The 25,160-nt window shown below is 44.2% G+C and overlaps 1 protein-coding gene across 2 annotated transcripts in view; it reads left to right on the top strand.

Annotated features, from left to right (window-relative positions):
- The window catches only part of LOC139562836 (spondin-1-like), a 161,384-nt gene extending 142,126 nt beyond the window's left edge, over nucleotides 1-19,258 (top strand). The window contains exons 8-16 of one of the 2 annotated variants that reach the window (XM_071380958.1): nucleotides 78-279; nucleotides 1,861-2,001; nucleotides 4,948-5,023; nucleotides 5,758-5,940; nucleotides 7,467-7,637; nucleotides 8,120-8,287; nucleotides 8,496-8,660; nucleotides 16,993-17,286; nucleotides 18,068-19,258. In XM_071380958.1, the coding sequence (XP_071237059.1) occupies nucleotides 78-279; nucleotides 1,861-2,001; nucleotides 4,948-5,023; nucleotides 5,758-5,940; nucleotides 7,467-7,637; nucleotides 8,120-8,287; nucleotides 8,496-8,660; nucleotides 16,993-17,286; nucleotides 18,068-18,231 (1,564 nt within the window). In that variant the 3' untranslated portion in view covers nucleotides 18,232-19,258. Of the gene's footprint in view, nucleotides 1-56; nucleotides 280-1,860; nucleotides 2,002-4,947; nucleotides 5,024-5,757; nucleotides 5,941-7,466; nucleotides 7,638-8,119; nucleotides 8,288-8,495; nucleotides 8,661-16,992; nucleotides 17,287-18,067 lie in introns of both variants that reach the window. The other variant, XM_071380957.1, reaches the window with a different exon arrangement.
- Nucleotides 19,259-25,160: the final 5,902 nt, after the last annotated feature.

The raw sequence follows: 25,160 nt of genomic DNA, 5'->3' as shown, positions 1-25,160 counted from the left end.
GGTAGGTAAAACATCACATATCACAATTATTGCAATTGTGACTTTCTTCAAAATAGTCCCTTCTCTCTGTCCTCCAGTCGTGCTGCCCCGTCGGCTGAGTTCTCAGTGGACCGTATCCGTCACCTGATGTCCTTCCTCACCATGCTGGGGCCCAGTCCTGACTGGAACGTGGGACTATCTGCAGAGGACCTCTGCACCAAGGAGTGTGGTTGGGCCCAGAGGGTTGTCCAGGATATGATCCCCTGGGATGCAGGCACTGACAATGGGGTCACCTATGAGGTCAGTGACCCCCTCAAAATGTCACAACTACACGCTCTAATATTCACACTATCTCTACCACAGTGATTCTAACCATAACCCTGGAGCGCAAGCCCCAGACATCACTCACACCACCTACTGTATAGAATCACACGTCTTATAGGGCTGGGAGTTGCCAGGGACCTCATGATACCATATTATCATGATGTGTCAAGTTGGCTGGAGGTCCTTTGGGTGGTGGACGATTCTTGATACACATGGGACACTGTTGAGCGTGAAAAACCCAGCAGCATTGCAGTTCCTGCCACATTCAAAGCGGTGCGGCAGGCACCTACTACCATACCCCGTTCAAAGGCACTTAAATATTTTGTCTTTTCCATTTACCTTCTGAATGGCACACATACACAATTCATGTCTCAAGGCTTAAAAATCCTTCTTTAACCTGTCTCCTCCCCTTCATCTAAACTGATTGAAGTGGATTGAGCAAGTGACATCAATAAGGTACTATAGCTTTCACCAAGATTCACCTGGTCAGTCTGTCATGGAAGAGCAGGTGTTCCTAATGTTTTGTACACTCTGTATATATGTCAATATATAATTTTTCCATATGGACAGACTGGTTGAGGAGAGTCTATGACTGTGCTGTGCTGTGTGAGCTCACAGACAGACCTTTGGCTGATCCCTGGGAGTTCACAGACGAACCTGTTGAACTCTTACTCCCCTGTTTGATTTGGCTCGCCCCACCAATGACCTTACTCATATCAAATGTCTGGAGCCTCAGACATATTTACAGTGTACCTGGGTGAAAGAAAGAACAAGTTGTGGAAGAACCGGTCAAGAGTTATGAAATGAGGTTGGAGAGTATTTTGTTATTGAACAGTGTCTATATATTTTAGTGGTCTCTGTTGTTTCAGGAAGCCTGCAGTTGACGTTTGGAGTTGTTAAAACAGCTCCTGGTAACCTCCTGTGGTGTTCTCTCTCACTGTGTGACTCTGCTCTACACTGGTGTGAAATAGTAGGATGTATGTAGTGATGTAGCAACCACATTCTGTACATTCTAATTGAATCAGAAGTTCACAGGTGTGAAAGATTTTGATCACCATAACACAACAGCACTTTTACGAAGTTACATGTCAACCCTTCATGTTCAGACTAGTGGATGGCTTGTTTTCCAGTGGTGTGCCTTCAGAAGCCCTGTGGCTGTGTTTGCTGTGTTAGACCCCTGCTGGCAGACGTTTGCTGCAGACTAACAGTTTCACCACATATCCCCATAACTCACAGTGTCCCTGACCAAGATCTATGGATTCATGTTGTTTTAGTGGATGTGGCTTTGTGACTTGTATAATCTAGGTTTGCCAGTCTTAGGAGGTCGTATGTTATTTGTGCTGGGACGAGACTATATTATAGATGTGTTGTATACCTCCATATTGCACATGAAGAGACCTATTGCAACCTTTCAAGGTTATCTGCAAATACATATTTTATCACTGATATCATGACACTGTTCCTCAATACTACAATGGAACACATATTGACATGAAAAGCACAGTCATGTATCTATGTTGACTCTTCATTTGTGTGTGTGTGTGTTCTGACCTCCAGTCTCCCAACAAGCCCACAGTCCCTCAGGAGAAGATCCGCCCCCTGACTAGCCTGGACCACCCTCAGAGCCCCTTCTACGACCCTGAGGGGGGCGCCATCATCCCCGTGGCCAGGGTAGTAGTGGAGCGCATCGCCCGAAAGGTCTGTTCATCCAATCATCTCTCTCCATTTCTTCCATTCCTTTGGCTGCTATATCTCTCCCACTTTTGTTGCCTCGATCCTCTTTCTTTGCTCACTTCAATTCCTATTTCCATCCTCATCTGTCTCACGCTCTACTCACTCCTCATGTTCTTTCCCTCCAGCTGTCACCAACACAACCTGATTTCATGCACATCAAGGCATGTTTGAGGTTGTCTCTAAGATCTCAAAGCGGTTACAAACGTTTGATTATGTGCCTGTGTTCATAGCGTTTCGGTATACAATTCGAAATGAGAAGGTAAACAAACAGAACAATGGAACATATTGGTGTATCGAACTAGAAATGTCAACTTAAAAACTTCAGACACTGAGAGGAAGATACATATTTTTCAGTCAGAAGAAAGTAACTTTATTTTAACTCCCTCTGCATTCTTCCAGTGTCTAACTGAAGACGTTGTGGGTCAATACAGCTGTAGATATAGATGTTAGTTGTATAGGTACAGTTTGAAGAGAACAGGCGTCGAACAGTGATGTAAATGTCAGCGGACTATAGCATTTACACAGCATCCAGCCTGACAGACTCAACTGGAATCTCTCCATCTACTCATAGTCTTTATCAATATATTGATCCTCACACACTGAAGCACAATCCTGCTATACCCTCCGACGTACCATCAAACAGGCAAAGCGCTAAGATTGAATCGTACTACACCGGCTCCGACGATCGTCTTATGTGGCAGGGCTTGCAAACTATTACAGACTACAAAGGGAAGCACAGCCGCGAGCTGCCCAGTGACACGAGCCTACCAGATGAGCTAAATCACTTCTATGCTCGCTTCGAGGCAAGCAACACTAAGGCATGCATGGGAGTATCAGCTGTTCCGGACGACTGTGTGATGACGCTCTCCGTAGCTGACGTGAGTAAGACCTTTAAACAGGTCAACATTCACAAGGCTGCGGGGCCAGACGGATTACCAGGACGTGTGCTCCGGGCATGTGCTGACCAACTGGCAGGTGTCTTCACTGACATTTTCAACATGTCCCTGATTGAGTCTGTAATATCAACATGTTTCAAGCAGACCACCGTAGTGCCCAAGAACACTAAGGCAACCTGCCTAAATGACTACACACCCATAGCACTCACATCCGTACCCATGAAGTGCTTTGAAAGGCTGGTAATGGCTCACAACACCATTATCCCAGAAACCCTAGACCCACTCCAATTTGCATACCGCCCAAACAGATCCACAGATGACGCAATCTCTACTGCACTCCACACTGCCCTTTCCCCCTAGACAAAAGGCACACCTACGTGAGAATGCTATTCATTGACTACAGCTCAGCGTTCAACACCATAGTACCCTCAAAGCTCATCACTAAGCTAAGGACCCTGGGACTAAACACCTCCTTCTGCAACTGGATCCTGGACTTCCTGACGGATTGCCCCCAGGTGGTGAGGGTAGGTAGCAACACATCTGCCACGCTGATCCTCAAAACTGGAGCCCCTCAGGAGTGCGTGCTCAGTCCCCTCCTGTACTCCCTGTTCACCCACAACTGCGTGGCCAGGCACAACTCCAACACCATTAAGTTTGCAGACGACTCAACAGTGGTAGGCCTGATCACCGACAACGACGAGACAGCCAATAGGGAGGAGGTCAGAGACCTGGCTGGGTGGTGCCAGTACAACAACGTATGCCTCAACGTAACCAAGACTAAGGAGATGATTGGAAAAGGAGGACCGAGCACACCCCCATTCTCATAGACGGGGCTGTAGTGGAGCCACATCAACAACGGGGCTGTAGTGTCCACATCAACAACAAACTAGAATGGTCCAAACACACCAAGACAGTTGTGAAGAGGGCACGACAAAGCCTATTTCCAGGAAACTAAAAAGATTTGGCATGAATCCTCAGATCCTCAAAAGGTTCTACAGCTGCAACATCGAGAGCATCCTGACTGGTTGCATCCCTGCCTGGTACGGCAACTGCTCGGTCTCCGACCGCAAGGCACTACAGTAAGTAGTGGACCTCTACACCAGGCGGTGTCCTGAGGAAGGCCCTAAAAATTGTCAAAGACCCCAGCTACCCCAGTCATGGACTGTTCTCTCTACTACCGCATGGCAAGTGGTACCAGGGTGCCAAGTCTAGGACCAAAAGGCTTCAAGAACAGCTTTTACCCCAAACCCATAAGACTCCTGAACAGGTAGTCAAATGGCTACCGGACTATTGGCATTGTCCCCCCCCCCCAACCCCTCTTTTACGCTGCCGCTACTCTCTGTTTATCATATATGCATAGTCACTTTAACCATACCTGCATGTACATACTACCTAAATTAGCCCGACTAACCGGTGCCTGTATATAGCCTCGCTACTGTTATAGCCTCGCTACTGTATATAGCCTCGCTACTGTTATAGCCTCGCTACTGTTATAGCCTCGCTACTGTATATAGCCTCGCTACTGTTATTTTTCACTGTCTTTTTACTTTTTTATTTTATTTCTTTACTTATCTATTGTTTACCTAATACTTATTTTTTACTTAAAAACTGCACTGTTGGTTAGGGCCAACAAGTAAGTAAGCATTTCACTGTAAAGTCTACACCTGTTGTATTCGACTCACGTGACAAAAAACTTTAATTTGATTTGGAATCGCACACACACAGCAACGCCCCCAGCCCCACACACACACCCTATCACTCTGATCGTTTGTCACTTGCCCTAAGCGGACCTCTGTTGTTATGACAGCTGAATGTCATTATCAGCATGTCCCCATATCACCTCCCCGTTCGCCAGAAAGACCGATAACTAAATACGCTAGCTAGATAGCGACAACGTGTATCTGTGAGCGCCACTGCCTTCTCTGTCTGCTAGCCGCCAGAGGCAAACGGAGGATCTTATCACAACAGAGTAGTATGTATTCCACAACGCAGGCCTGTGTTTGTCTGTCCGCAGGGAGAGCAGTGCAACGTCGTGCCTGATAATGTGGATGACATTGTGGCTGATATCGCCCAGGAGGAGAAAGAGGAGGGTCTGTGTCTCTCTTTATCTCTCTCTCCCCTCTGTGTCCCTGTATCTCCTCAACTCTGCCAACAAAGGTTGTAACAGAGGAGCGATAAGCAAGAGAGAGGAGAAAGGCATCTCTCTCTCTCTCTCTCTCTCTCTCTCTCTCTCTCTCTCTCTCTCTCTCTCTCTCTCTCTCTCTCTCTCTCTCTCTCTCTCTCTCTCTCTCTCTCTCTCTCTCTCTCTCTCATGGGAATGCTGCACAGATGGAATCGTAAGCAGATTTGATCAGTAGTGGCATTTTCAATAAATCAGTAAGGCTGCAGTTGAGATTGTTCCAAGTGAATTTTCGCTCCTTAATATGTCCCAGGGACAGAGATGTTTGATTTGAGTCAGATGAATGTTTCAATAGCACATCACTTAGTGAGGAGGGGCTTAGGCACTCAACACACACCTGAGGAAACACATAACTAGTTATGACTTTGAACGTTTGTGTTTGTGCCCTTCATTTGATTAATGTCTTTCTCCTCTCTCTCTCTCTCTCTCTCTCTCTCTCTCTCTCTCTCTCTCTCTCTCTCTCTCTCTCTCTCTCTCTCTCTCTCTCTCTCTCTCCACACCCCTCTCTCTTCCTCTAAGCCCTCTCTCTCCTCTCCTCTGCCACCCTTTCTCCCCCCTCCCTTCCCACTCTTGCTCTCTCTCTCTCTCTGTCTTGCTCTCGCTCTCTCTTGCTGTCTCTCTCGTTCCCACTGTCCCTCCCTTCAGACGACACTCCAGAGACGTGCATCTACTCCAACTGGTCTCCGTGGTCAGCCTGCAGCTCAGCCACCTGTGACAAGGGCAAGAGGATGAGACAGAGGATGCTGAAGGCCCAGCTGGACCTCAGTGTACCCTGTCCTCACACCCAGGACTTTGAGCCCTGCATGGGGCCCGGCTGCAGCGACGAGGGTCAGTATGTTGGATGTACTTGGCAGCTCATGAGACATGGCGGGGTTTCGAACACAGGTTAACCTGATATTTACAAGACTGTGTTTACAAGACTCCTGAGCTAAAGCCGGATATATTAGCTCAGGGAGCAATGTTACTCAACACGTGAACGTGGTTCACCGAACCACCCCCGTTACACAAATGTATATTGACATGAACACATATAGTGCAATACAATCTAGGATACAATCTGGAAATGTGTATTTCTTGTTGCTGTCTTGGTGTTTAAACACCCATCTAAAAACAAACTTTAACATCCGACCAAGTCCCTGTATGAGCTGTAGGAGCTTTATTAGTGTGGACGTCATCTTTGTTAGCATTTCATAGGTTATTGCAAAGAGTCAGATAGGGAAAGGTAAAATCTGGTTTACTGCAGGTCTTTATTGGTGTTGGATCATCGATAAAGCCCCCAGCTCGTTTGTAGCTCAGCCAATGAAGTTGTAGCTGCATAGAGGTGAGGGGGACAATGTGTTTCTGAGACAAGCCTATAAAATGTGTAATGGGCTAAAGCTGCCGGGAGGCCACAGTGGATACTAAGGCTTTATTAAAAGACATATAACAAGTTATGAGAATACACACAGGGGGCATCACGTCTTTGCTGCTTGCAGTGAAAGACTAATGAATAATAAAATAGGTTTGGTATGTGTGTGTGTGTGTGTGTGCGTGTGCGTGTGCGTGTACGGGTCCCGTACACACACACATGGGCTCTTATTCGGGGCTCTTATTCATGATTTGCTTATTATTAATGATTCATTAATGATTTGCTCATCTTATTAATGATGAGCTGCTTTATTGAGCAGAATTTAATGAGTCTTTCAGTCTGGAGAGGGAGGGTTTAGATATAAATCCATGTGAGTCTCACCCAGAACGACTCTTATCCTCCCTCCCTCCCACCTGAACATAATGCAACAACAGCAGGGGGTTGTTATTAATGAGGAGAAACATGTCTGCATAAATGTGTTCACAGCTCATGCATTTTCAAAGCTTGTGGGTAACACTTTGGGTACATGCTTACTGGTACAAGCTCTTGGGTAACACTTTGGGTACAGGCGTACTGGTACAAGCTCTTGGGTAACACTGTGGGTACAGGCGTACTGGTACAAGCTCTTGGGTAACACTTTGGGTACAGGCGTACTGGTACAAGCTCTTGGGTAACACTTTGGGTACAGGCGTACTGGTACAAGCTCTTGGGTAACACTGTGGGTACAGGCGTACTGGTACAAGCTCTTGGGTAACACTGTGGGTACAGGCATACTGGTACAAGCTCTTGTAATGGCCATGAGCTGACGTAGATGCTCATAGTCTCCTATTGTCTTATCATGATAAATGAGACTAACAGAAGGTCCCATGATGTAGATGCATCATACACTGGTTGATTATATAAAGTGTGATGTAGCTACTAACACTGTAATGACATTAAAATCCTGAATGCAACTCAAATGCCATAACTGACTGTGACCTTCTGCAATTTGCCCCCGACCTCTCAGAAGGGTCGACCTGCACGATGTCAGAGTGGATCACCTGGTCTCCGTGCAGCATGTCATGTGGGATGGGCCTGCGGTCCCGGGAACGCTACGTCAAGCAGTTCCCTGACGATGGCTCTGTGTGTACCTTGCCTACTGAGGAGAACGAGAAGTGTATTGTGAACGAGGAATGCAGTGAGTAGCTTTAACCCCTGAAATCAATGGTTCACAAAGTCATTTATCACAAACATTGCTGCATTTACCAAAGTTTTTGTTTTAATCAGGTAAACAACATTTCCCGAGGTATAGGAAACGTTTGATTAATCTGTGTATGCACTTTTCATACAAACACATCTATGTATTTCTAGGCTGTAGATAAATGAGGCTCATTGTGTGCATCAATTCTCAGTGGAAGAGCATCTGCTAAATTATTCAAATGTACTGTTCAAACTATTAGGATGATGTATAATTATGCGTGATTACAGGACAAAGTAATGCATATGTGGATTAAGTTCTGTCTCTCCCATTGAACACACCCACTCCCTGCTCTTCCTCTCCCCCACCCCCACCCCCCCGCCCCTCTTCCCTCTCCCCTTCTTATTCCCTCCTCCTCTTCCCTTCCCCCTCTCCGCCTTTTCCCCTTTAACTGTCTTATCCCCCCCTCTCCCTCTCTTCAGCCCCCAACAGTTGTCTGGTGACAGAGTGGGGTGAGTGGGACTCCTGCAGTGCCACCTGTGGGCTGGGCATGAAGAGGAGGGAACGCATGGTGAAGATGCCTCCACCAGACGGCTCCATCTGTGGGGCTGAGGTGCTGGAGGTGGAGAAGTGCATGATGCCAGAGTGCCGTGAGTAACACACACACGCACTCACACATACTCACTCACACACACACATACTCACACGCACGCACTCACACTCACACAGATAAGCATAAGCAGGCTTATACAAACAAACATACACACAAACTTACACACACCACAACAAATGCAAACTACATGAAATCAGATAGACACTGTGTGTGACACTGATTCTGTGTGTGTCCTGTGTGCACAGACACCATCCCATGTATGCTGTCTCCGTGGTCTGACTGGAGTGACTGCAGTGTGACGTGTGGGAAGGGCATGCGGACGAGGCAGCGCGTGCTCAAGTCTCCTGTGGAGCTGGGAGAGTGTACAGAGGACCTGGAGCAGGTGGAGAAGTGCATGCTGCCAGAGTGTCGTAAGGAACACACACACACACACACACACACACACACACACACACACACACACACACACACACACACACACACACACACACACACCACACATTGGAGCGAACCTACTTTATTAATGTGTTGACACACCAACTGAAACAGTACTGCATATGTGTAATTCATGACAATCTTCATTGTGCAACCTAACATCCGTCTGCTTATAATACTCTCCCTATCATATCCACTTACATACACACTTAAAACACACTTGGCTTGTTAGTGTGTACACATCTGTTTGACATCTGCGTTAGGAGTGCGCATAGTCTTAATCTCTCCAGCCCAAACTCTCCTAGAGAGTGTTATCATGGGAATACCCTGGTGGGGTATTAGCTGGTTTATATGAGAGGGAACAGCTTCCTCAAGCTGCTCCTCCATTGGAACCCAGAAGTGCCCATGTGATCTCACATTAAAGCCTGACTTAACCGGTTATATACAGTTGAAGTCGGAAGTTTACATACACCTAGGATGGTCATTAAAACTCGTTTTTCATCCACTCCACAAATGTCTTGTTAACAAACTATAGTTTTGGCAAGTCGGTTAGGACATCTACCTTGTGCACAACACAAGTAGATTTTCCAACAGTTGTTTACAAATCAAATCAAATCAAATTTATTCATATAGCCCTTCTTAAATCAGCTGATATATCAAAGTGCTGTACAGAAACCCAGCCTAAAACCCCAAACAGCAAGCAATGCAGGTGTAGAAGCACGGTGGCTAGGAAAAACTCCCTAGAAAGGCCAAAACCTAGGAAGAAACCTAGAGAGGAACCAGGCTATGAGGGGTGGCCAGTCTTCTTCTGGCTGTGCCGGGTGGAGATTATAACAGAACTTGGCCAAGATGTTCAAATGTTCATAAATGACCAGCATGGTCAAATAATAATAATCACAGTAGTTGTCGAGGGTGCAACAAGTCAGCACCTCAGGAGTAAATGTCAGTTGGCTTTTCATAGCCGATCATTGAGAGTATCTCTACCGCTCCTGCTGTCTCTAAAGAGTTGAAAACAGCAGGTCTGGGACAGGTAGCACGTCTGGTGAACAGGTCAGGGTTCCATAGCCGCAGGCAGAACAGTTGAAACTGGAGCAGCAGCATGGCCAGGTGGACTGGGGACAGCAAGGAGTCATCATGCCAGGTAGTCCTGAGGCATGGTCCTAGGGCTCAGGTCCTCCGAGAGAGAGAAAGAAAGAAAGAGAGAATTAGAGAGAGCATACTTAAATTCACACAGGACACCGGATAAGACAGGAGAAATAGTCCAGATATAACAGACTGACCCTAGCCCCCCGACACATAAACTACTGCAGCATAAATACTGGAGGCTGAGACAGGAGGGGTCAGGAGACACTGTGGCCCCATCCGATGACACCACCGGACAGGGCCAAACAGGCAGGATATAACCCCACCCACTTTGCCAAAGCACAGCCCCCACACCACTAGAGGGATATCTTCAACCACCAACTTACCATCCTGAGACAAGGCCGAGTATAGCCCACAAAGATCTCCGCCATGGCACAACCCAAGGGGGGGGGGGCGCCAACCCAGACAGGAAGACCACGTCAGCGACTCAACCCACTCAAGTGACGCACCCCTCCTAGGGACGGCATGGAAGAGCACCAGTAAGCCAGTGACTCAGCCCCTGTAATAGGGTTAGAGGCAAAGAATCCCAGTGGAGAGAGGGGAACCGGCCAGGCAGAGACAGCAAGGGCGGTTCGTAGCTCCAGAGACTTTCCGTTCACCTTCACACTCCTGGGCCAGACTACACTCAATCATATGACCTGCTGAAGAGATGAGTCTTCAGTAAAGACTTAAAGGTTGAGACCGAGTCTGCGTCTCTCACATGGGTAGGCAGACCATTCCATAAAAATGGAGCTCTGTAGGAGAAAGCCCTGCCTCCAGCTGTTTGCTTAGAAATTCTAGGGACAATTAGGAGGCCTTCGTCTTGTGATCGTAGCATACGTGTAGGTAAGTACGGCAGTACCAAATCGAATGATAGGTAGGCGCAAGCCCATGTAATGCTTTGTAGGTTAGCAGTAAAACCTTGAAATCAGCCCTTGCCTTAACAGGAAGCCAGTGTAGGGAGGCTAGCACTGGAGTAATATGATCAAATTATTGGGTTCTAGTCAGGATTCTAGCAGCCGTATTTAGCACTAACTGAAGTTTATTTAGTGCTTTATCCGGGTAGCCGGAAAGTAGAGCATTGCAGTAGTCTAACCTAGAAGTAACAAAAGCATGGATTAATTTTTCTGCATCATTTTTGGACAGAAAGTTTCAGATTTTTGCAATGTTACGTAGATGGAAAAAAGCTGTTCTTGAAACAGTCTTGATATGTTCGTCAAAAGAGAGATCAGGGTCCAGAGAAACGCCGAGGTCCTTCACAGTTTTATTTGAGACGACTGTACAACCATCAAGATTAATTGTCAGATTCAACAGAAGATCTCTTTGTTTCTTGGGACCTAGAACAAGCATCTCTGTTTTGTCCGAGTTTAAAAGTAGAAAGTTTGCAGCCATCCACTTCCTTATGTCTGAAACACAGGCTTCTAGCGAGGGCAATTTTGGGGCTTCACCATGTTTCATTGAAATGTACAGCTGTGTGTCATCCACATACAGTGGGGAGAACAAGTATTTGATACACTGCCGATTTTGCAGATTTTCCTACTTAAAAAGCATGTAGACGTCTGTAATTTTTATCATAGGTACACTTCAACTGTGAGAGACGGAATCTAAAACAAAAATCCCGAAAATCACATTGTATGATTTTTAAGTAATTAAATAGCATTTTATTGCATGACATAAGTATTTGATACATCAGAAAAGCAGAACTTAATATTTGGTACAGAATCCTTTGTTTGCAATTACAGAGATCATACGTTTCCTGTAGTTCTTGACCAGGTTTGCACACACTGCAGCAGGGATTTTGGCCCACTCCTCCATACAGACCTTCTCCAGATCCTTCAGGTTTCGGGGCTGTCGCTGGGCAATACGGACTTTCAGCTCCCTCCAAAGATTTTCTATTAGGTTCAGGTCTGGAGACTGGCTAGGCCACTCCAGGACCTTGAGATACTTCTTACGGAGCCACTCCTTAGTTGCCCTGGCTGTGTGTTTCGGGTCGTTGTCATGCTGGAAGACCCAGCCACGACCCATCATCAATGCTCTTACTGAGGGAAGGAGGTTGTTGGCTAAGATCTCGCAATACATGGCCCCATCCATCCTCCCCTCAATACGGTGCAGTCGTCCTGTCCCCTTTGCAGAAAAGCATCCCCAAAGAATGATGTTTCCACCTCCATGCTTCACGGTTGGGATGGTGTTCTTGGGGTTGTACTCATCCTTCTTCTTCCTCCAAACACGGCGAGTGGAGTTTAGACCAAAAAGCTCTATTTTTGAATCATCAGACCACATGACCTTCTCCCATTCCTCCTCTGGATCATCCAGATGGTCATTGGCAAACTTCAGACGGGCCTGGACATGCGCCTGCTTGAGCAGGGGGACCTTGTGTGCGCTGCAGGATTTTAATCCATGACGGCGTAGTGTGTTACTAATGGTTTTCTTTGAGACTGTGGTCCCAGCTCTCTTCAGGTCATTGACCAGGTCCTGCCGTTTAGTTCTGGGCTGATCCCTCACCTTCCTCATGATCATTGATGCCCCACGAGGTGAGATCTTGCATGGAGCCCCAGACCGAGGGTGATTGACCATCATCTTGAACTTCTTCTATTTTCTTCTATTTTCTAATAATTGCGCCAACAGTTGTTGCCTTCTCACCAAGCTGCTTGCCTATTGTCCTGTAGCCCATCCCAGCCTTGTGCAGGTCTACAATTGTATCCCTGATGTCCTTACACAGCTCTCTGGTCTTGGCCATTGTGGAGAGGTTGGAGTCTGTTTGATTGAGTGTGTGGACAGGTGTCTTTTATACAGGTAACGAGTTCAGACAGGTGCAGTTAATACAGGTAATGAGTGGAGAACAGGAGGGCTTCTTAAAGAAAAACTAACAGGTCTGTGAGAGCTGGAATTCTTACTGGTTGGTAGGTGATCAAATACTTATGTCATGCAATAAAATGCAAATGAATTACTTAAAAATCATACAATGTGATTTTCTGGATTTTTGTTTTAGATTCCGTCTCTCACAGTTGAAGTGTACCTATGATAAAAAATTACAGACCTCTACATGCTTTGTAAGTAGGAAAACCTGCAAAATCGGCAGTGTATCAAATACTTGTTCTCCCCACTGTAGCAGTGAAAGTTAACATTATGTTTTCGAATGACATCCCCAAGAGGTAAAATATATAGTGAAAACAATAGTGGTCCTAAAACGGAACCTTGAGGAACACCGAAATTTACAATTGATTTGTCAGAGGACAAAACATTCACAGAGACAAATTGATATCTTTTCGACAGATAAGATCTAAACCAGGCCAGAACTTGTCCGTGTAGACCAATTTGGGTTTCCAATCTCTCCAAAAGAATGTGGTGATCGATGGTATCAAAAGCAGCACTAAGGTCTAGGAGCACGAGGACAGATGCAGAGCCTCGGTCTGACGCCATTAAAAGGTCATTTACCACCTTCACAAGTGCAGTCTCAGTGCTATGATGGGGTCTAAAACCAGACTGAAGCATTTCGTATACATTGTTTGTCTTCAGGAAGGCAAAAAGTTTAGAGAGGAATGGAAGATTAATATATGCCGATAGTTTTTTAATTTGAGGGGTCAAGGTTTGGCTTTTTCAAGAGAGGCTTTATTACTGCCACTTTTAGTGAGTTTGGTACACATCCGGTGGATAGAGAACCGTTTACTATGTTCAACATAGGAGGGCCAAGCACAGGAAGTAGCTCTTTCAGTAGTTTAGTTGGAATAGCGTCCAGTATGCAGCTTGAAGGTTTAGAGGCCATGATTATTTTCATCATTGTGTCAAGAGATACAGTATAGTACTAAAACACTTGAGTGTCTCCCTTGATCCTAGGTCCTGGCAGAGTTGTGCAGACTCAGGACAATTGAGCTTTGGAGGAATACGGAAAACGTTTACAGACAGATTATTTCACTTATAATTCACTGTATCACAATTCCAGTGGGTTTACATACACTAAGTATCCTTAGCTTGGATAATTCCAGAAAATTATGCCATGGCTTTAGCTTCTGATAGACTAATTGACATAATTTGAGTCAATTGGAGGTGTACCTGTGGATGTATTTCACGGCCTACCTTCATGGGAAAATCTAAATAAATCAGCCAAGAATTTTTTTTTGTAGACCTCCACAAGTCTGGTTCATCCTTGGGAGCAATTTCCAAACGCTTGAAGATATCACGTTCATCTGTACAAAGAGTAGTACGTAAGTATAAACATCATGGAACCACGCAGCCGTCATACCGCTCAGGAAGGAGACGTATTCTGTCTCCTAGAGATGAACGTTCTTTGGTGTGAAAAGTGCAAATCAATCCCAGAACAACAGCAAAGGACCTTGTGAAGATGCTGGAGGAAATAGGTACAAAAGTATCTATATCCACAGTAAAACGAGTCCTATATCGACATAACCTGAAAGTACGCTCAGGAAGGAAGAAGCCACTGCTCCAAAACCGCCATAAAAAATACAGACTACAGTTTGCAACTTCACATGGGGACAAAGATCGTACTTTTGGGAGAATTGTCCTCTGGTCTGATGAAACAAAAATAGAACTGTTTGGCCATATTGACCATCATTATGTTTGGAGGAAAAAGGGGGAGGCTTGCAAGCCGAAGAACACCATCCCAACCATGAAGCACGGGGTAGGCAGCATCATGTTGTGGGGGTGCTTTGCTGCAGGAGGGACTGGTGCATTTCACAAAATAGATGTCATCATGAGGTAGGAAAATTATGTGGATATATTGAAGCAGCATCTCAAGACATCAGTCAGGAAGTTAAAGCTTGGTCGCAAATGGGTCTTCCAAATGAACAAGCATACTTCCAAAATTGTGGCAAAATGTTCTATGGACAACAAAGTCAAGGTATTTGAGTGTCCGTCATAAAGCCCTGACCTCAATCCTATAGAACATTTGTGGGCATAACTGAAAATGTGTTTGCGAGCAAGGAGGCCTACAAACCCAACTCAGTTACCCCAGCTCTGTCAGGAGGAATGGGCCCAAGTTACACCATTTAAAGGCAATGCTACCAAATACTAATTGAGTGTATGTAAACTTCTGACCCACTGGGAATTTGATGAAAGAAATAAAAGCTGAAATAAATCATTCTCTCTACTATTATTCTGACATTTCACACTCTTAAAATAAAGTGGTGATCCTAACTGACCTAAGACATGGAATTTATACTAGGATTAAATGTCAGGAATGTGAATAACTGAGTTTAAATGTATTTGGCTAAGGTGTATGTAAACTTCTGACTTCAACTGTATATTCTAGTCAGGTACGGGACTGGCAGACACATTACCATAGGAAAATACTCTCTTTCTGCTCTCCTTTCTCCTGTTCCCTAGAAAATGAGGGAGCTAATTTAAGGGCTGTATTGTGAAGAAAGGGATTAAAAGTAAAAAATAACCAGCTTTAACTTTGGCAGACATGTCATTGTATTGCGGTGAAAAAGCCTGTTATGGCTGCAGGGGGCGTATTGGAAAAACTGGAAAATATGTGCCAATTTTCAAACGGCCTCTTAATCAATTTTTGCTCTTACAATATGCATATTATTATTAATATTGGATAGAAAACAATCTCTAGTTTCTAAAACCGTTCTAATTTTTTCTCTGAGTGGTACAGAAGTCATTTGGCAGTACTTTCCCTGACCAAGAAGTAGAATGTCAGAAATCTATGCTCGCTTCAACGTTATGCCTATACATGGTCATTATACGTAAGACCCTACGTAGACTCCATACGCCTTGCTCTGGGTGTCAAGAGGGTGTGAGAGGAGAAATTTTGTGATCATCTTGTTCAGAGGTTGAATAAGAGCTATTTCTTTGACGTGACCGACCACTTCCGGAAGTCTGAAGCGCGCGACTTGGGAGTGATATTGCGTTCTGTTTTGCTGCTGTTTTGGACGGGAACAATCTCCGGCTGGGTTTTTATTTGATAAATGAGACCATATCATCGTAATGTATGTTTTTTCAATATAGTTTAATCAGATTATTTGAATTTTTTTCGGGAGTTTTGCCGTGTTCCGTTCTCTGACTTTTTTTATGTTGGACAAATCCGTGCCAGTCGACCAGTGCCAATGCTAAGTGAGAAGGGAAAGTTGCCATTCTGACTCCAAACAATGACTCATCTGGACAAAGGACACCCTGATCAACATTCTGATGAAAGATCAGCCAAAGTAAGACCCAATTTATAATGTTATTTCATATATCTGTCGTGCATGTCAACTGGTCGCGGGCGCCCAAGTGTGTCTGGCTATTGTGGCTATGCTAACATAGCGCTACATTTTGTTTTCGCTGTAAAACATTTAATAAATCGGAAATATTGTCTGGAATCACAAGAATCCTGTCTTTCAATTGCTGCACAGTATGTATTTCTCAGATATGTTTTATGATGAGTAATTAGTTATTTGACGTTGGTGTCTGTAAATGTTATGGCTGCTTTCGGTGCAATTTCTGATTGTAGCTGAAATGTAATTTATGATTTATACCATAAATATGCACATTCTTCAAAAAGAACATATGCTATACAATAAATATGTTATCAGACTGTCATCTGATGAATTTGTTTCTTGGTTAGTGGCTATTTATATCTTTATTTGGTCGAATTTGTGATAGCACCTGATGGAGTAAGAAACTGATGGAGTTGGAAAAGTGGTGTCATTTGCTAACGTGGTTAGCTAATAGATTTACATATTTTGTCTTCCCTGTAAAACATTTTAAAAATCGGACATGTTGGTTTGATTCACAAGAAGTTTATCTTTCATCTGGTGTCTTGGACTTGTTAATGTGTGAAAGTTAAATATTTAAAAAAAAATAGCTTTTGAATTTCGCGCCCTGCACTTGAGCTGGATGTTGTCATAAGTGTACCGGTGTCGGGCTGCACCCCAAACAGGTTAACTGGTCTTCCTTCAGCCTTAGTGATGGGATAAAGCTGGCCATATTATTCTGGCCAGCCCTAATCATCCTTGCAGTTCGTAAGAATGTTCTCGTTTTGGACATGTCAGAGAATCTGTTTCCAGGGCACTCATATTGTGTTATGTTTAGAACAAGGAACGCTAATGCAAAGTCATGAGGTGTATCTACAAGCTTTCTTCCCATATTAACTCTTCACCTTTCTTACTCCACCCTGTCCCCCTCTTCATTATCTCTCATCCCCCCTCTCTTCTGTCTCTCTCTCTCTCTCTCTCTGTACAGCGACAGACTGTATGGTGTCAGAGTGGACGGAGTGGTCTGAGTGTAACAAATCCTGTGGTAAAGGTCACATGATAAGGACACGCATGGTGAAGCTGGAGCCCCAGTTCGGAGGGGACTCGTGTCCCGAGACAGTACAGAGGAAGAAGTGTAAGATCAGGAAGTGTAACCGGGGAGGTGGCCAGGGCCAGGTCAACAGCGACGAGAAGAAACGACGCAAGGAGGCGAGGGAGAAGAGGAGGAGCAAACAGGGGGGTCGACAGGGGGAGGAGACCACGTCACCTGCTGAACACCCAGGTTGGTGGGACTCATTATCACCACCATAACCATTGTTACCAGCAGTGTTATAGTCATTATCATTTGCATAATCATCAACTATGTAATCATCATCACTGTCATCACAAATCATAGCAAGCTAAATCATAGAGTGTGGATACATGCACATAATAATGTGATTATTGTGGATAGTCATGTTAATATAATAGTTTGATTAAAATGTTTACATGCAATGCAAGAAGAACGATTTCCCTAATAACCCTGTTTACATGGACACATCTGAAATCAGGCTACCTGATGGCACTCTGATAAATGTAAAAAAAAAATAATAATAAGTTCTACCACAGCGAACATGTTATTTGTGGGAAGCATATTTGATTCTGAGTTGGGACACATAAAGTTTGTATGTGAAAACTACTTCTAAGACACGTACATTCAGTTGTTCCGAACACACTTTACTCGCTCTAAAGAGGGAGGCTCACTCAGCTGGTTCTATCACATTCACAGATCAAATATACCGCTGGCACGCCGATTAAGGTGTTTACATGTCCTAATAATTGCTTACTTCTTTTGACCCCGATTAAGATGAGCAGAGTAATTTGTTTACATGACTATTGAATAATCTGCCTACTGCCATAATCAGTTTAATATTACATTAGTGTGCATGTAAATGTACTAATAGAAAACTAAATCACAGTCAGTTTTGATAGTCAGTATCTTCAATATGATCATTGCTATTCTTTAACAAGGAACAATTTTCAATGAAAATGTATAAAATCTCTCTCTCTCTACTTCTCATCAGGCTGTAAAATGAGGCCGTGGTCCAGCTGGACGGACTGTACCAAGCTGTGTGGCGGGGGGATCCAGGAGCGGCTCATGACAGCCAAAAAGAGGCTTAAGAGCGCCCAGCTCCCCAGCTGCAAGGACAGGAAGGAGATCCGAGCGTGTAACGTGTACCCCTGCTAGATGGACCAAGGTGGGCAGGACGGGGATGGGATGGGTACGGAGTGGGTGGAGGTTGCCCATAAACACTGGTGTGAGCTCAGTTGTTTTCCCCTCTGACAGTTCAGGTTAGGTTTGGGGATTGTAAGCTGATCCTACATCTGTGCCTATGGGCAAGTTTTTTAGGGGACGGAGCGTGAGGTGGCATAGTGTCACTCAATGATCCAATGCACTCTGTTTAGGGCTGGCACAGACCTTAATCTCTCTTGGTTTAATCTAGGGCTGAGTCTGAAGATTCTAGATTGGGGATTGAAGATTCTAGATTGGGGAAGGTACACTGGTTCTGTATATACCTCTAGTCTGAGGTTGGAAAGAGTTTGGCAAATTCTGAAATGACCCATCCTTCAAGGTCAATGGTCATGGGTTATTTTACAAGAAGGAAGGAAGGAATTCCCTTGGTCTCTTCTCAAGCCTAAAACAAACAGCCATTTTGAGAGAGGATCTAGGCGTCCCCAAATAACGCCTAGCCTATGATGAACCTGACTGATTTTCCTCTGTGTGTACAATAAACTAGCTCTGTTACATATAGGATTCTTCTGCAAGATTACTGTAAACTTGTTGTGGTATAATATTCTTGAATAATGATAATGATGAAAACACCAATTGATTTAATAGGAGATAGTACTGTTAGGCTATATCCTGTAGTATCCTCTTTGGCAGTGTATATAATCCCAGAACTTAAAGCACAGTTACCAAGCCATTCCAGCATTTTATAATCCTTCAGAAAATAAATATGTTTCTAGGATCAAGAAATCTCCTGTTTGAACATTTACTCAGCTGTACTGCTGTTCATGTAGACACATTGTTATTATAAGATCATTTTTATTTTTTTTGCTGTGGATGTTTTGATAAGAATATCACCCAAGAGTCTTACCAAAGTCCTGTGTAGATGTTTTTTACCTGTCTCTACGTCTCTTTTTCCTCTGCTCCTCTAACATATTAATATTTTGGAATATATCACCTTTACAATAAAAGTAAATGTTAGAAATTGTCATACGGATGTTTATTTTGGTTTGAATACCATTTATATTGAGGTAAATGTATTATATTACGTTGAGGTCCATATTCATACCAGGGTTAACATACAATACATAAACTAATGCATTTCATACTCTTGGCCACTAGATGGAGACTATAAGCTGATTAGAAGTGAGTTCTTTTTCATTTGACAGGTGGAGTCAGTAAACCAGTAGGTGCCATCTAAGCCTGTGCTATTTCAATACACTTTGGTCATACATAGTACTGTAACAGCATACTTGATTAGCATGACCCCTTTTTCTCAACCTATAACCAGAGATATGTGAGTGTCTAGGCAGGGAGCTGCATAAGCAGCACAGTAACACTGCTCTGCAAAAGGGTGAGCTTCCCGGTGGTGCAGTACATACACACATTGACCAGACGGTGGCAGAAGATACCTATTTAGTGTTGAGCCTTGAGGTGTTGAGGGTTTTATTTTTTTAGCCTTCAGGCAACACTGTGAGTAGTGCTGAGTAGTGCTGAGTGTGTGTAAAGGTCCACATATTAGGCCACTTCACTCTGTCAGAAATGTATGGAAATCCAACATCAGTCTCATACAGTGAGACATGTGCCTCGTCCCATCAGCGTTTGGCCCTAAACACAGTCACGCGGGCCATGCTCAGTATCCAAACATTAGGAAACGCTGGAGATAGAAATGTCATGAGTAGAACTGATATGATTCCTTATTCTACATGTCAGAGAGGCATGTTTGTTCTACATGCTATATTTCTACATGCTATCTGAACGTTGTACAACGTTGTGCTTTGCTGAATGCACCCAGGTTGCTCATAGTCTGAGCTCATCTTCTAAAGATATTCACAGTGACACAATCAGGGGCAGTTAGTTGCCAGCTTTACTCATTAAAGCAACATGCTTTGGTTTCAATTTGCGTCTCCATTAAGTAGTATTTCACTTAAACCAAGCAGAGTAAAGAGAGGGGAAATAATTGAACAGAGATGTCATGCACTGGCGGCCATCTTGAAGAAAATATTTAAATTAGTCTGACTCGACCTTTGACAGCCTGGGGGATATGATGGTGTCCTATGGGTGGTGGAATTCAGAGGGAAAATGTGAATAATGCAACACAAACACACTTTACAATGGTATACACAATGCTATAACAACCACACATTAGGTTCACACTGCAGCTTTGGGAGACTTCCAACATGAATTGTCAAGGTGATATCTGCTGAAATATACGTTAAATATCCATGGTGATAGTGGCTAAATGGGAGAAGAGAGATGTGAGATAAAGAGTTGCATAAGATCGCTGTTGCCGTCTTTGTACTCGGATGAGTGATGCTGTTGATGTGTGTGTGCGCGTGCGAGTGTGCATGTTTGCATGTGTGTGTGAGTGAGAATGCGGCACACGGCGACTCGTCTCAAAGCGCTCCCCCCGGGACCTCATCAGGCGTTGTTTTTTTGCATTCACTGTTGCCACAGCAACCACTCACAGCAGATCATAAGCAGCTCTCCAGGACTCGCCACTGCGGGCCTATTTGAAACGTTGCCCACAGTAAATAAGGGCGGTGCTACAGCTTTACACACACAGACTGGGGGCAGTGCAGTGGTCGACTGTGTGGGAGTGTTCCAGAGTACCCATAAGGCATCCATCAACATGAACTGTCTCTTCTCTGACAGAGGGCTGGCTTTCTGGATTCTCTCCGCCTTCTCTCCCTGTTGGCAACAAGGCAGGATAGGTGGGCTCAAAATAGATGTGATGTCTACCTCTATATCTCAGACTGCCTTTAGGCTACTGCTGGTGAGATCTCAAGTCAACTGATGAAAAACTTTGAGTCCAATGAGAAGTATTGCGTCGGTATGTTAAGTGCTCTGTGGTATAAACATTGATAAAGCCACTAGTAGGAAAAGCTTCCTTTGTGCTGCAATGGCACTGCATAATGTATGGTGAGACTCTTTATATGCCTCTGCATTCCTTTGCATTGAAAATCACTCTGATTGACTTATGGTGTAAAATGACTGTGCATAGTGTGAAGTTGGCATGAATAGTTGTACATTTATTAACAGTAGAGAGACTGAAACAGTCATGTGGAAATGGAGCTGGAAGACACAAAATAGTAAATCTGCCCTAACATCATGATGCTGTACTGTAATTGATGACTTATGGTGATATATCATCACAGAGTAATCTAAAACATTCATTACGAGACATTTAATATGAAATACATATCTTCCCAGGGGTCTTTTGGTGTTATTTGAATAATTATTATGCGCATTGAGATTCAGGTAATAAAGTGTTTCGGTCCTGCATTTGTTTTCAGTATCTTTCCCAAAAACAAATCTACATAAACCCAACACTTGTTTTAAAACACAGCAGGTGGCTGCTCGTACAGATGGAGCTTGTACACATGCTTGTACAATTCCTGATATGGAGTCAGTCAAAAAATGTCAAAAGCCCTAGAGCTGAAAGAAATGACTGTTGCTATAGGAGCTGTGATAACACAATGTGATACAGTTTTATTTAACTACCACAAAAAGCAGGACCTAGTAGATAAGCAATGGAATTCCAATTTGGCCAATTTCATTATGCAAATGTTGCATGCTTTCAGTGAATATTAATATGAATACTAATTTCTGTCCAAACATGGCTATTCTTATTGGGTACTTGTATGAGCTCTGGTCAAATATATCAAATGACTGGAAAGCTAATATTATGGGTATTTTACAGTATAGCACCTTATACCCTCTCATTTGGCAAACGTGTCTTTCTTTCATTCTCATGTAATGGGTGTCTGAATTCTCTTTTTAGCTGCAGTGATCAGAATGGCTTGAGCTGCAGAAGCAGGGCATGGAAAGGGTTAACCACATACACATCTCAGTCTAGTGTGGCTAAAAGGAGAGATGTGTCTCTGAGATAATTGCTCTGTGATGTGCCTGACACTCAAATCATCCCAGTTGCTGACAGACTGCAAGACGAAAGAGAAAGAAAGAAAAGGAGAAGAAAAAAACAATAACTTGATTTTCAATTTTCAAACTGCATTGGGAAATACAGCAGCTCTTTCCTTCCCTGGCCAGGCTCTCCATCCATCTGGAGAAGGAGTCAGAGGAAATCTAAGATTTCATAAACCAATAAGCCAGGCTAGTAAAAATCAATACTGTAATATTTGTGTTGTGGAGAAATGACCAGGCAGGAGACGGAGTACAGTTAGTTTTCGTTTAGTCAAAACCTCTCCTGCTCTACAGTTTCCCGGGCACACTCGTGCGCATGTGCATTTCCTATTAGGTGTAGTAACGTACACTGTCGTAATACATCACTGCTTAGTAACAGCATAGTAACTAATATAAACAGATGTAGATCCCAGATACTACACTCCTCCCCCATAGTGTTTAACTCCCAGAGAACAAGGTAAATATGTTAGGGAACTACTAATGCAATATCTGAACAATGCATTCTTAACATTTTTCAACTACTGGGTTGAAGCAGACTTTTCAGAGCCCAGCACAAATCCAGGGGATTATTCTGCCCCGAAGATGGAGTTTGTGTCCTAATAACTAACCCAGGTAATGTCCTTTTTCTTTCCTTTTATCTAGGACATATTAAAGTGTTTGTTTGTTTTACTGTCTGTTACCTCAAACAGTTCAACTCACAGGTCAAGCTTTTGAGGTGCCCTTCGCTGTCGAATAGGATATCTCCGCTCCTCCTGGGCTTCCGGTGGTGGGCCAGGTTCGGGTGGAAGGTCAGGCTCTGTCTCTCCCGTACGTCCACAGTCAGGAGAATAGTCCTGGGGGTCGTTATTGTTCTCTCGGCGTGTCTCTGCTGGGGCGTTGGACCGTAGCAGATGATCCACATGAACGTTGACCTGGCGATGACCAATTTGGACTTGGTAAGTCAAAGGTCCTTTGCGTTGCAAGATCACACCTGAATTCCACAGGCTCTTGGGGTGTCTGAAATCACGTACCATCACCCTCTCTCCCTCTTTGAATTCTCTGACAGTCTTTGAGTGTCTGTCATGAGCTTTCTTCTGCTGTAGCTGGTGCTTTGCCACAGTGCTTGACAAGTCTGGTTTCAACAATGTCAGGCGGGTACGTGGTTGGCGTCTCAGAAACAGTTCAGCCGGTGTACATTCCGTTACTGTGTGTGGTGTGTTACGGTAAGTAAACAGGAACCGGGGAAGCCTTAGGTGGGTGGGCACAGACTGAACCTCGAGTCTAGTCCAGGCCTTCTTTAAGGTTTGCACGGCTCTTTCCGCTGCTCCGTTTGATGCCGGATGGTAAGGTGGTGACCGGATGTGCCTTACCCCATTGTTCTTGAGAAACATTTCAAAATCGTTTGACGTGAAAGGAGGGCCATTGTCCGATACGAGCTCCTTGACTAGTCCAAAGGATGCGAACAGGTGTCTGAGAAGATTGATGGTCTTCTCAGCTGTGGTCAGTTGAGTAGGGAACACTTCCATCCACTTGGAATGGACATCGACGACAACAAGGAAATGTTGCTTGTCAATCTCGGCGTAATCCACATGGATGCGTTCCCAAGGTGTCGCAGCCCAGGACCATGGATGAAGAGGTGCAGCAGCAGGCTTGTTGCGAACAGCTTCACAAGGTGAGCAGTGGCCTACATGCTGTTGAATGTCCTGATCCAGTCCAGGCCACCACAGATAACTGCGAGCAAGTGCTTTCATTCGAGTGATCCCTGGATGTCCCTCATGCAGGTCAGATAGCAGTCTCCTCTGGAATTTTTGAGGTACCACCACCCTTGATCCCCATAGAACACATCCTTGATCAGTGGACAACTGGTCTTTCTTGTCGATGAATGGACGAAGTTTATCGTCATTTACGAAGTTTGGCCAACCTCCTAATGTTAAGTCCAAGACTTTGGAAAGCACTGGATCTTTCCTTGTTTCCTCTGCTATGTCTGAAGCAGATATGGGCAGTTCGTCAATGAGAGAGATCTGGAAGACTGCTCTATCATCTTCACTGTCGGAGTCACTATTGCATGGTAGTCTTGATAGTGCATCTGCATTTGCGTGATCACTGGATCGTCTGTACTCAATCTCGTAGTCGTAGGCTAACAATATCAGAGCCCAACGTTGCATTCGAAGTGCAGCAAGGGTTGGTATAGCTGATTTTGGTCCAAGGATGGCCAACAGAGGCTAATACGAAGACCAGACCTCCAGAAGCTCTTTTCCACAAATGTATAGACCTCAATTGGGCTCCATGGCAGTGATAAAGTCATATAGGGAGGGGAGGGGACGGTGGGGAGTACTGACTACGGCTGTTCATATTAATATTGGTGCATATGAAGAGTGATATGTGGCATGGCAGAACAAGGCCGGTCGTCTCGTTAAACGCACCATGTCTATAGACTGGCACTGAGCTGCAATGTTATAATTTAATGCCAGTGGTGTAAAGTACTTAAGTAAAAATACTTTAAAGTACTACTTACGAAGTTTTTTTGGTATCTGTACTTTACTTTACTATTCATATTTTTGACAACTTTTACTTTTAATCCACTAAATTCCTAAAGAAAATTATGTATTTTCTACTCCATACATTTTCCCTGACACCCAAAAGTACATTTTGAAGGCTTAGCAGGACAGGAAAATGGTCCAATTCATGCACTTATCAAGAGAACATCTCTGGTCATCCCTACTGCCTCTGATCTGGCGGACTCACTAAACACAAATGCTTTACTTTTCAAACTTAAGTATATTTTCGCTTTTACATTTACTTTTGATACTTAAGTATGTATTTTCAACTTCCGGCGCCGAAAAGAGATGGCCGCCTCGCTTCGCGTTCCTTGGAAAATATGCAGTATTTTGTTTTTTTATGTGTTATTTCTTACATCGGTACCCCAGGTAATCTTAGGTTTCATTACATACAGTCGGGAGGAACTACTGAATATACGATTAACGTCA

This window comes from Salvelinus alpinus, chromosome 33 (genome assembly GCF_045679555.1).
Source record: "Salvelinus alpinus chromosome 33, SLU_Salpinus.1, whole genome shotgun sequence".
NCBI lineage: Eukaryota > Metazoa > Chordata > Actinopteri > Salmoniformes > Salmonidae > Salvelinus > Salvelinus alpinus.
This window is presented reverse-complemented; position numbering and strand designations above follow the sequence as displayed.